The following is a 12818-nucleotide window of genomic DNA, read 5'->3' on the forward strand; positions in this document are numbered from 1 at the left end:
CCTCACCCACACCACAGCGCCCTATAGCCAGCCCTCACCCACACCACAGCGCCCTATAGCCAGCCCTCTTGCCCTGCTGTTCAGTTTGTTCCAGCCTTCTTGGGGTTCTCACCGCCCTCCCTAATCCTGTTTTGTTCTTAAAGCTGGGGATTTACTTACAATAAGGAACACCATTTCCCAGCCTCCCAGCCCAAGCTTGACAGGACCCTGAAAGAACTATCCTGAAGATTATCATGGACAAAGATGAGGTAAAGGAAACCCATGAGGAGACCCTGGGGGGCACATGCGGAGGAAGATGGCTCTCCAACCTCAGCTACACACAATGGTTGTAGAGCAAAACTGCGGGAGCCCATCCCCCTAAGCCCATGCAGCATTCTCCTCAACAGGATCCCAGTGGGTTGCTGACCAGCCAATCTAATGAAACTGGTGAGTTCTGGGTTCAATAAGAGACTATCAAAAAGGGTGACAGTAAGCCTTGGGCATCTACAGGCACATACATACACGTGTATGACTGCCTGAACACACACCTGCAGAGCACACAAATACCATACACACACACACACACACACACACACACACACACCCCATAAAGAAACCTTCACCCACTTGCTAATGGTCAAATAAAAATCTCACCCTCTTACAGAATGTTCTATGTTAATGTTGAAAATATCACTTTTAAGTCCAAACCATTCGGCTGACTGTGGTGGTGCACGCCTTTAATCCCAGCACTCAGGAGCAAGAGGCAGGCGGATCTCTGTGAGTTCCAGGCCAGCCTGGTCTACAGAGCGAGCTCCAATCTCCAAAAACCCAAACCAACCAAACAAAAAACAGGCTTAAAAATTAATATCTGGTATTACCTGTTCTGTCTACATAAGGACATAGAAAATACAGTTAGTTCTCAGCTATAAATATGCTCCCTAGTTTTCACATGACAACACAGGAACCTCACCCACCCTGCTGCTACTGAGCTAGAGTAAATCGCCCTGACCAGCTAACACCAGTTTCAGATGCACCTTCACCTCTGTGTACGGACATCCCTGCAGAGAAGCTGTGTCTGGCTGGAACAGAAGGCAGGTGAAGGCTCTGCTGCAGAGACTGACGACAGTACTAGGGAGAAGTTGGAGCTTTGTGGGTTCTGAAGAGAAGAACCACTTCATCTTGGGCTAGTGTTAGCCTTCTGGAACAGCCATTCCTCCACCCACTCTGTATCTAAACTAACAGCTCATGATAATAAATAAAAACCTCCTAAAAGCTATTAATGTAGCCAAACAACTGGCTTCCACCAGTCCGGGCACTAAGCATCCTGGGCCTGTAGAAAAGCTTCTCCCGTTCCGCTGTGCCTGCCTCTCTGCTGTACTCACTCACGCACTTTAAGGTTGGCCAGACATACGACTTTCTGTGTTCTGTAAAACTGTGAAAAACCCCGTGAAACTGCTTTCACGTGGGAACATGGAATTTGGGGTGACCTAAATCTGTGTTCATCACTCAAAATGGCTCCAGAATAAACCATTTTTCATTTCCTTTAAGATGAAAGTGGTGGTTTTTATGTTGACATATCCAAATCACTGAATGGGCCTTATGTAAACAGATGATCTTATTTTGGGCACAAATAATCACCAATAATCACCAATGTTATTATAGCAGAACTGAAAAGAAAACCCGAGAAAGACCAGAATTTTCCTCATTTCAAGCGCTGTTTCTGTAACCTCATATTTTAAATAAATTTCTGAAACATACGGCATGCTATATTATGCACTTTACTCTCAGTGCTAACCCTAGAATAAACCTCCCTTTTTAGAGTCAAAGAAACGAAACTGAGGCCAGACCCCATAATCTATCCAGAGTCTCAGAGCTAATAAAGGAAGCTAGACTGCAAACATGGCTGTCTGCTAACCACAGACACTCAAGCTACTAGTAAACACAACAAATGAGCTGTTAGCAGGGCAGACAGAACAGGAACAAACCTACAATTGTGCTTTGAAAAGCCCAAAATCCACGTAAACTAAGAAAAGCTGCCTAGCGGTTAGAGCTTGCGTGGATGATGTAGACCCCGGGAGCAGCCGACGTTCCAGAGAACACCAGAGAACACTGCGGTGGCCAGTGACGGTTCTCCTTCCAGACACCAGGACCCTGAGAGCTCTGTGCCTTCCTGCAACAGCAGGGCTGCTTCAGAGGTAAACTGAGGCTGGTGTTTCAGCTCTCCACGGCCTTGAAAAGTATGCTCTTCAGGTCTAGTGACAGTCAGTTACCACAGAGACAAATTAATAACCACGGAAGATGGCCACAGCTCCCTTCAACACAAAAAGTACCGCTATTTGGACGAGGGTCATGGTGGATTGTGATTTTCAGACTAATGCTACCTTAGGCTAACTTACTGAGGATGTACTATATTTCAGAAGGCAGTTCGTGATCCTTAAAGAGGTCTGCCATTTAAAAAAAAAAATCAAGAAAACCAACCAAACAAAGCAGAACGTATGGCGTTTCCAGCAGATGTAATTTTGACGTAGTAAATAAAATAGAAAGTTCCGATGCCTCACACATACACGTAAGCTTCTTTCTTTCCTTTTGAAAATTTTTCCAGCTACGTGGTGATGGCGCACACCTTTAATCCAGCCCCTGGAAGGCAGAGGCAGGTGGATCTCTGAGTTCAAGGCCAGCCTGGTCTACACTGACTTCCATGACAGCCAGGGCTACACAGGGAAACCCTGTCTCAAAATAAAGTAAAATAAAATAAAATATTAAAAAACAATAAAAAAACTTCAAATCCAACAAACCAAAAACAAACAAAAAAATGTGTTTTTATGTATGTGCCTGTACGAGTAGGAACCACATGTGGTCAGTTTCCTTCGGAACAGAAGGCAAAGAGATCCTTAAAAGTTGTGATGAACTGCTTAATGTGGCTGCAGGGACTAAGACCCATGTCTTCTGCAACAGCAGCAAGCGCTCGACCACCGGGACAGCTCTCCAGCCCAAAGTCCTCTTATACACAGGAATGATAAAGGCAAAAACTGTCCTTAATAGGATTTGGTTTTTGTCCCCCCCCCGCCCCCCCCCGACATTGGACTGTTTGGATTATTTAAATATTAGGTCACTAATGGAAAACCTTGTTTTTAGCTGGGTGGTGGTAGCACATGCCTTTAATCCCAGCATTTGGAAGGCAGAGGCAGGTGGATCTCTGTGAATTTGATGCCAGCCTGGTCTACAGAGCCATTGCCAGGACAGCCAGGGCTGCATAGAGAAACCGTGTCTCCAAAAACAACAAACCAACCAAACAAATAAAAACAGTCTTTACATTTGTATGACATTTTTCGATCTGTAAAAACTGTATTAAGGGTAGTGGTGGTGCATGCCTTTAATCCCAGCGCTTGGGAGGCAGAGGCGGTGGGATTTCTGAGTTCGAGGCCAGCCTGGACTAGAGTGAGTACCAGGACAGCCAGGGCTACACAGAGAAACCCTGTCTTGAAAAAAGCAAAAAAAAAAAAAAAAAAAAAAAAAAAAAAAAAAAAAACCCAAGTAACTGTATTACATTGTATGTATTGCTTCTCATAAGGAAGTCAGAGAATTAACTTTCTAGAAATTGGTTCTCCCTCCTTGCACCAGGTGGATATGAACTGGGTTTGGCAACTGTTTTTATCTACTAAGCCACCTTGCTGCCTGTTAACTATATTTTAAAACTATTTTATATAAAATGGACTTTTAAAGTTGTGTGAAGCTGTCCAACAATTCCCGTTTGCTACAGATAACGAGTCAAATCTCTTAACAGACATCAAATTGGAAGGCTTATGGGTACCATGCGTGCAGGTGCGTAAAATAACAACTTTATCCACAAAAAGCAAACACAGGATTTCTTGGTATAGTCAGCCAAATCTCTAGACAGATCATACTAACAATTACATTTAAATCTCCATCTCTCTTAATTGCAGATTAACTGCATGTATATGTGGAAATGACATAAGTAAATAACACAGTTTGTGTGCAAACTTAAAAAAAAACTCAGAGCAGTCTCTCTTTCTCCCTTCAATGATTCCGTGTAAACAGACCCAGTGGGAACACAGGCAGCCCTTTGGTTACTGTTGCAATATTCTCCTCTGGGAGTCTAAGGCAGAAACTGCTGTCTTTTGTCATATAGGAATAATGCGCCTCATTTCCTTCGGGACAATGGAAATGTTCTGTGCAGAGACCAGCTGTGGCTGAGCAGGCCCAGCGACTGCTACTATTGTTTACCAAGTGACAGTCCAGCCGGCAGCTGAGTGGCTACTGTCTCAGACCACAACATCTTGCCACCTAAGATTTGCATCCTGGTCCTTTCAGGGCTGAATAAAGAATGCCTAAAGGGAAGCAGAACGTAGGGAGAGAATAACCAATACCATTCGTGCTGGTACCCCCCCCACACACACACACAAAGGGGAGGGGAGGGGACCAGGAGCCAGGAGATGGCCCTCCAGCTGCTAAGACGCTGTTTCCTGCCCACACCACCACTCCGCCCTCAGGCCTTGCTGAGCACCTGGCATCCAGCCAGCCAAATGGAACAAACCACCCTGAAACTAAAACCTCCCCAAACTTCAGGGATTGGAGTTGTTCTCAGCGTTGAGTCTTCCATTAGTACACAGGGGACCAGGCTTCAATCCACAGCATCTCCCCCCCAAGCCAAAGCGTCAGTGATCTCTCTTTAAGAAATCAACTCCTCCCGAGGAGAAACGGTTATCTGCCCTCATTTTTAAGTAAAAATGATTCTAAGAAATAAGAGTTGAGAGCAGAGCAGAAAGAAACAGCCCTTCCTACCCTACACAGGATACCAGGATGTAGGTAGGGTCCACTGTCTTGAGCTAGTCTGTGAGCAACTAATACTGGGCTACCACACAGGACATCAGGATGCAGGGTCCACTTTCCCGGGCCAGGCTGTGAGCCCATCACAGTAAAAAGTAGGATTGCTAAGAGCATTTTCAAAACCAGCCAATGGAGTTGGTGATTACCTTGTGAAAAGTCTACAGAAATGGAGAGCGTAATTAACATGTTGACAAGGAGCAGCCAGCTTGTCTGATTGTCCCAAAGCACTCAAGCAAAACCCAGGCAGGGAGGGACCAAGGAACCAAGCTAGGTTTGTTTTGTTTTGTTTTGTTTTGTGTTTTTCCCTTTCTTTTGCCCTCCCCCTCGCCAATGGAAATCAGTCTTCAGCATTGAGAGACTTACCTGGGTTTGTCTAAGACCCAAAGGCATTGGATACCTATGCTAGTCTTAATTTTTGAATATTATCTGTGAGGTCATCAGAGGTCAGAGATCGCCCCAAGTGTGTTTCTGCAAATACACAGAAGCCAGCCTCCTGGACTGAGGCCGTCTGCTCTTCTCATCTAATTACCCAGTGTCCTTTGATGAAAGACCAGGCCTGGGATCAAGGATGGCTCTACATACTCCACACAACAGAAGAGATGGAGCGGACTAGTCAAAAAGACATCCCTTGAATTCCTTTACCAACTAGGCATCCTCTCAGAATGTCCACCTTATTTTCCTATTCCAGACACTCTGGTCAACTATGAAAGTTCTGTACAACAATGGTGACCGGCTCTCTCTCAGGAACTAACGTCATGACTACTCTCCCACCTCCACCCCACAAAAATGCAGAGACGTAAAACCTCTGCACCAAATTCCTTCTCAGAGAACACTGGTCCAAGTGTCATCTCAGGAGTTCTGTGCAAGAAGCACACATTCCTCTACCGGGGGCCCGAGAGGACCACGGGGAAACATCGATCAGCAAAAGGCAAAATTAAGCTTACAATGTGCGCATTCTAGCTACCTTGTGGGGGGGAAAAAAGGGATGACTATGGCCCACTCGTCATCGAAGTCCAAAGGACGTCTAAGCGAGTGGGCAGGCAGGCTCACTGGCCAGTGGGAAAGCCCAGGAGGATTGCTGTTCTTTTGAAAGTTGAACTACCATATAACATGCATGGCATGGGTCCATAGGCAGCGACTTTGGCTTCCTGCTCTCATGCTGTGCAGGGAGAGCCTGAAGGACGGACTCCTTAGGCTCAGCAAGCAGATGGCCAGGACACTTTCTCCCCAGGAAGCAGCTACTGAATAGTTCTTGCAAATCAGACCTTACCCCTGGGGCCACAGTGAGATACTCAATCTAGGCCTTTCACCTGAGGAGAAAACAGAGGTCCTCCTCCCTAGGAAAGCTTTGCTGGCCGACAGGGAGCAGTCTGAGCAGACTGCTGTGCAGGTCAGGAGGGGCAAAGAGAAAGGAACACCACGTTTTGGGGCAGGGAAACCCTGGGCAAGACCTTAGTGTCTGATACTTAGCATGTTGCCTGAGGGACCGGAGTCGGAACGGACGTAGCCGCAGCAGGGCTTGGAGGTGCAGGGCAGTCAAGTAGCACAGATCCTGTGTGGCATGCCCAGACAGGAGTTTGACACCTAGCATGATGGGATGTGGGGGGTGTGGGCAAAATCCAGTTCCCATGTTACTAAGGGCCAATGAAATGTCAGATTCACTGAGGATTCCACTCACGGGGGATCTAATCATGTTTAAAATCAAGGAAATGGTCAGGGCAGATAGTTATCCAAGAATGAACTTAGGAATGACAGCTAAGTCGCCTGCTCTGGGGTCAAGGGTGCGGGGACAAACACTCTTTCTTGAAGAGAACTCTATTCCTCGCCACTCAGCAGTCCTGATTTGGATTCGTGTCATTCGATCAGAAGGACCGCAGCTCATAGGTCACGGGGTAAGCTTACGTCTGGGGCTAAAAAGCATGGTTTCCTCTCTCACCATGCCCAGACCTTGAGTGGGCCAGGCATATCTGCACAGTGCTGCTTGCAAGGAGAGCCACACACCACGTCACTGCTTTTCCCGTCCATACCTTTGAATGGCTCACTGCTACCTATTACATAAGACCAAACGACAAAGGCACTCGCATTATTGGAAGCATCCCAAAGGGCTCCGATCTCTCTTCTGTTTCGCCTTGCTCTGCAAAGGACAACCTAACTTACCATTAATCAACAAAGTAACTTCTGATCAATGATGAGGTTCCCAGCACCCACACGGAGGTTCCAGCCTGAATTGTGTATTTCACTACCATAGCCTTAATAACCTGACCTGCACCCAGCCTCAACACAGGGCCTCATTCAGGCAGGTTCACCACCTGCAAACAAAACAGCTCAAATCACATAAATCGAGGACACCCCGGGCTTTGGCCTGGAGAGGATATTCAACAAGATCTTGACAGATGTGTGAACAGATTTCTGTTCCCGGAGTTATTTTCTAACCTGAGGATTACAACAAATTAAGTCACTCTCACTACAATCCTCCTTTGGTTTCTCTTACCAAATCACCTCAACTGTCTTTAACTTATCCTCCAACTCTGTCTAAACCCTCTGCTCTGCAGGTCAGCCCTGTAGAGAAGATCTCATGGAGACAGTTTATCCATCCCAATTTATAACAAAATAAGACCATTGCTAGCAGGCCTCACTGGATAACACTCATGCGAGAGGCTACATTTTTATAGTTCCTTCGAAAGAGCTGTTCTGTCCTTTCCTGACACCGGTTTTGAAAACCTATTTGCAATTACTTACAAAGGGCTGCTCATAGAAATCCTGCAGTCCCTGAACCAGACACGAAGTTCGCCCCTCCTGAATTTAAATTTTGTTTATCACTAAGGACAGCTCCACCCCCACCCCCGCCCCTCAGCTATACTCCAAAGACCTCGAGAGACCGAATGGAGCCCCGGCTCTTTCTGAACTCGCAGGTCCTCCTGCGGGAAGTCTGGAACCTGGAAACCACACCATACACAAGCGCACGTGTAGGGCTACAGCTGGACATCTAGAGTACCCTCTTCAACAGGTGACAGTGCAGGGGTCAATGTATTCAAAGCGATTTATAGCCATCCAAAAAGCATCAGCAAAGACAGGCAGGACTTTTAAAAACAATAAGAGTAAGAGGGGGAAGAGGATACGTCCTCCCACGAGTTTGGAGTTAGATTACCAGGAGCTAGTGAATTTGGGTAGCAGTTAGGGGCAAAGAAGGGGTAAAGAGTTAATGAGGCCCCAGGAGATGAGCTCACATGACCCCAGGGATGCAGGAGGATCCCGGGTCGGCCTCGGAGACCAGACACCTGCCACCCCGGCGGCCGCTCACCTTGAGGTAGTCGTTCTCCGAGCGCAGTTCCTCCATCTCCCTCAGCAGCTCCTCTTCCTCTGCCACCACCAAGAGCCGGGGCTGTTCACCCAAACTAGGGTCCTTGGAGGTCCCCAGAATCGTCCGCTCCGGTGGCACTCGGCCCCCAACATCCTCCTGCGAACCGGGTCCCGGGGACCCTGAGGGGGTCCCGCCTGGGCTGCTTCGGCCCCCGAGACAGGCACTGGCGACAGGGGGCGCCGCGAGCAGCGTAGGGGGCTCGGGGCTGCCCGGCGGCGGCCCGCGGGATCCGGAGCTGGGAGTGGGTGCTCCGCGTAGGGGTTCCCGGTCACTGGAGCCGGTGCCCGACTCGGCGTCGCTGCTGGCGGCGGGGAGCAGGCGCTGCTCATCAGACAAGGGTTCGGAGGCGCAGTCGGAGAGATCCGAGCTGCTGTCCGTGTGGTTAATACGAGAGCCAGTCACCGAGGTCACAGAGAGGGTCACGGCGGGGACCCGGGCGGCGGGAGCCGGGGGCACGACGGCGCGAGCTGGAGGCGTCCCGGGGCCGCGCTTGGCTTTGCGGCCCTTCGCGACCGCAGGCGGCGGCTCGGCCCCAGCCGGCCTCCCAGCCCGGGACAGTGGCTCGGCGGGCCCCGCGCGCGCCGCCCTCCTGGTCCCCGGGGTGGCCTTGGCGCCGCCCGCCGACCTGACTCCGGCGCCCGGCGGCGGCTTGTCCTTCGCGCCGGGGACTACGCCGCTGCGTCGGGAGAGGCGACCAGGCGCGGCCGGGGGCCCGGGCGACGGCGGCGCCTTCCCGGCGAGGCTAGGCGAGCGAGGAGCCGCGGGAGTCGGGGCTCGGCCCGCAGGGGGGGTGGCCGTGGCGGGCCGCGTGTGCAGGTCCTTGAGGAAGGGTCTGGCGGGCGACGGCGCGCGGTGCAGCCGCCTCCTCTCGGCCAGCGGGTGCAGGTGGTGGTGGCGGGGATGCTGGCCGGCAGGCTGCGGCTTGGTGTCCGGGGCGCCGCCGCCCGCGGGGCCGTTCAGCGTCGTCTCCATGGCCGGGGCGGCGGCCGCGATCCGCAGCTCGGGCGGCAGATGCTCCGGGCGGCGGCGGCGGCGGCGTGCAGCCTCCCCGCGCGCCCGGTCATCACTGACCCCCTGCCCCGCCCGGCGTGCACCCCGCGCTCCCGCCGTCCCCTCCCCCGCACTCAGCCGACCCGGGGGAGTGTGTCCCCTCGCTCAGGTCACCGGCGCTCGGGTCCTCCCGGTACAGCCGCCGCGGCCGCTCGCATCCCTCTGCACCGTGCGTTCAGAGCGCCGAGGCGACCGCCGTGGCCTCGCACACACACACACACACACAAAACACTTGTCCGGCGACGCGAGCCGGGCTCTCCCGCGTCCCGCTCCCCGCCCACTGCCAGTCCGCGGGGATCGGCAGCCTCGGCTTCAGCCCGGCGGCTCCGGCGGAGAGGAGCTGCCGCACGCGCGTCCCCCGCCGTCCCCAGCTCGGCGCGCACGCCCCGCCTCCTGCCAGCCGGCCGCGGAGGGGGCGGGGCGGCCGGGAGGGCGGGGCCGCGGCTCGGGGGACGCAGAGCCCGCGTGCCCAGGAGCCCACGCCGCCCAGGACCACTCTTTGCCTTTGGATGTACTGGGGCTACCGCCCAGAGCGGGCTAGGAAGGGAAGAAGCTGGGTGGAGAGAGGGAAGAGGGCGGGCATCGGCCACTTGGGGACACTGCAGGTGCAGGCCGGGGAGAGGGCCCCTGTGCCGTGGGTGCCAGCCTTCTCTCTGTCCTACCCAGCCCCCCTCTATCCGAGTCCAGCCTCCCCTCTTCAGTTCGTTCCCCGCCGCTCTCCCCAGAGCTTCTTGAAGGATCTCCGGTACCGGATGCAGCGTCAAGACCGACCCAGCGCTCCACAGTTGGCACCCCCAGTGGCCTGGGCAGCTCCGAGAGGGAGGAGCCGCTGTAGAAATCGGAGAAGCGGCTCGCCAGGCTTGGGGTCCGAAAGGGAGCTCACATTTATAGTTCCGGCGGCCTTGCGCCAGGCACGGCTTGTCACACGCTTTCTCCTCTTGGTAACGGTCCCGAATTGGAAACCCTGTCTTCAGAATGAGACACGGGCGCGAGAAAGTGAAGCCGCTTGTCTGAACTCCGTGGCTGAGCCGGGATTCAAACCTAGGTCTGCCGGAATCTCCGCAGCTCACGTTTGCCTTGGAGCGTCGAGGAACCTGAGTTCGGGTTCCGCGCCGTGGGCAAGGCGCTTACTTGTGACCTTTGAGTCTCGGATTCCCTCCTCACCTGTACAATCAGAAAAAACCGAATCTGGATGTATTCAGATTAACTGAGCAAGGAGCAGGACTCACCTGTGGACTGTAAAGTGCGTTTGGCAGATGTTACGTGTGTGTGTGTGTGTGTGTGTGTGTGTGTGTGTGTGTGTGTGTGGTTTATGTCCCAGGCTTTGCGGGCAAGTCTAAGGTGCCCTCTATCTAGATTTGGGGTTTGAGAGAGCAGGGATGGACAAGAAGAAGGTGCCAGCGGGGGAATCCTGTGTTTTCCTGAAAGATGGTCTTGTAGGGAGACCAGATCACAGCACAGTAAGTGGGGCAGGGCTTAGACCTAAAGCTGTGGAGTGGAAAGTGAAGGATTGTGATTGATCCTATCTGCTTGAGAAAGATCCCAGAGCGGCAGGGTGGGGCAGAGGGCATGGGGGGGGGCACCCACAGAGAGGAGGAGAGTACAGACTTGGAAATGTTGAAGGAGAACCGTTCTCAAAGTCTGCGATCTTAACGACAGAATGGCCCACCTTAACCGGAACCGCCAGAAGCTGCCGGAGAAACCGGCTTTTTAAGTATAAACCAGAAGATAGCATGTCTTGTTGGGGCTTGAGCCCAGACCCTATTTAAACCTCCCGACTCTATTTGCACTTACAGGCCTGGACTTTGCGAGTCACCTTTTTTTTTTTTTTTAATTTTCTGAAAGTGAGGCGCACCCTATATAATCCGTAATGAGTACCCTTTGAGTCCTGCCCTTGAAGGGCTTGGAGGGAAAAGACACAGGTTGGTTAGATTGTGGGCCAGGAAGAGGAGAGGCCTGCAGCCACGCTTGACTAACTGTGCCCACGAGAGGGCGCTCCAGCGGTCCCCTTCACTACCAACGTGAGGCGTCCAATCCCTTGCCCACCCTCACATTCCTGAAGAAGTGTGACCAGGGCTCTTAGCACAACGTATTACCTCTTCAAACCATACAGTCCTGAAGGGTCCACCCAAAAGTGTTCAGTAAGTCTTCCAAAAACTGACTGATTGGTACCCAACTGCTTTTCCCTTAAAAAGGGACGACGTTCCTCCTTATTATTAGCATCCCGTGATAAAACTGCACCAGCCAGAGGACTCAGGTACTGCTTGTTTTCCTGCGTTTAAAGAGACACGTGCTTGTTGGGTTCGTGGATGGCTCACTGGAAAAGCGTGTTTGCAGTGCCGGCGTGTGGGTTCACTGGCCAGCTAGCCTAGTTTAAAAAAAAAAAAAGCTCCAGGGTCTCAAGGGAGTAAAGTGGAGAGTTAGAAGACAAATGGCCTCCGTAGGTGTTATTCTCAGATGTGCACTTAACATACAACACAACACGCATGCACACGTGTGCACACACCCCCCCCCCTCTGGGCAAGATGTCTCAAAGTCAACTATGACTTGAAAAGATATTTCTTCTGTTAAATAAAACTAGTCTAACGATCAATGGTTTATAATTAGAATCAAACTCAAATTCCTTACTCTGTAGAACAAGGCAAGGTGTGCTTGTGCCTGGTTGCTTCCTTTGCTGAGCAGCGTAGACCTTTAGTCGGCCTCTCATCTGAAAGTGACGAACCAGCCTGCCTCCATCTTAGACTTGAAAGCCATCTTACAGTGAAGACAAACTTGGCTCCTTCCTATTTAAAATAAAATCTGTTTCTCAAGGATTGGTCTACGCCCCACCTGTAACCTTAACTCCAAATGTTCTGTACTACGTGTTCCAGAGATGGCAATCAAGTCTTTCCCTGCTTCCAGAAGTTATTGTAACCTGCTTGCAACCCTACCTTTGTTTCCAACAGTTGTTATGACTACCTTACAAGCTCCTTGCAGTCAGGTCTTTGCTTCAGGAGGTCTTTAGGACTAACTTATAATACTAACGTTCTTCTCCCGTAACCTCACTTATTATCCCACCAAATCCCTCATTTGGAAACCTCCTACCTACCCCTGACCTATAAAGGTCTTGTCTTCCTCACATCCCATACAGACCTCTCAAATCCTGCCTTAGATGGAAGCTCAGCCCGTGTGCACAAATAAAGAGCATACTTTAATTAATTAACTGCTTGCTTTGACTCATTTGGCCATGATGGTTTGGGTCTGTGGTCTTTCTCCTTGGATCTTTAAGGTTAACAGAGGCGGCCAGCATAGGAATGGTTTTGCAGGCTTCTGCAGTTGCTGACTGAGGAAGCATTTGTCAGGAGACTGGAGTGGGCCAGCCAGGAAGAGAGAAAGCTACATACCCCTCTCGTCTCTGCTTCTCTGCTTCTGGCTGGGCTCTCCAAGCAGCAGCCAATCTTCATGGCAAGACATCCTGAGGATCCAGCTGTCCCTGTATGATCACCATCAGACAGGTAAAGGAGGTTGTGGCCTCCTGGATGGCCAGTGCTGCTTCAGTAGAAACTCCCACTTCCTATGCCCCCCCTTCCCATGCCCCCCC

The 12818-nt window shown here is 51.5% G+C and overlaps 1 protein-coding gene across 10 annotated transcripts in view; it reads right to left on the reverse strand.

Moving 5' to 3' along the window:
• Window positions 1–9624, reverse strand: part of Mtcl1 (microtubule crosslinking factor 1) — a 119723-nt gene extending 110099 nt beyond the window's left edge. For 7 of the 10 annotated variants that reach the window (XM_031368633.1, XM_031368629.1, XM_031368628.1 and 4 more), the window contains exon 1: window positions 8129–9623. In XM_031368633.1, coding sequence (XP_031224493.1) covers window positions 8129–9160 — 1032 coding nt within the window. In that variant the 5' untranslated portion in view covers window positions 9161–9623. Of the gene's footprint in view, window positions 1–8128 lie in introns of all 10 variants that reach the window. The other 3 variants (XM_031368635.1, XM_031368634.1, XM_031368632.1) reach the window with 1 other exon arrangement.
• Window positions 9625–12818: the final 3194 nt, after the last annotated feature.

This window comes from Mastomys coucha, unplaced genomic scaffold (genome assembly GCF_008632895.1).
Source record: "Mastomys coucha isolate ucsf_1 unplaced genomic scaffold, UCSF_Mcou_1 pScaffold14, whole genome shotgun sequence".
In the NCBI taxonomy this organism is placed as follows: Eukaryota; Metazoa; Chordata; class Mammalia; order Rodentia; family Muridae; genus Mastomys; species Mastomys coucha.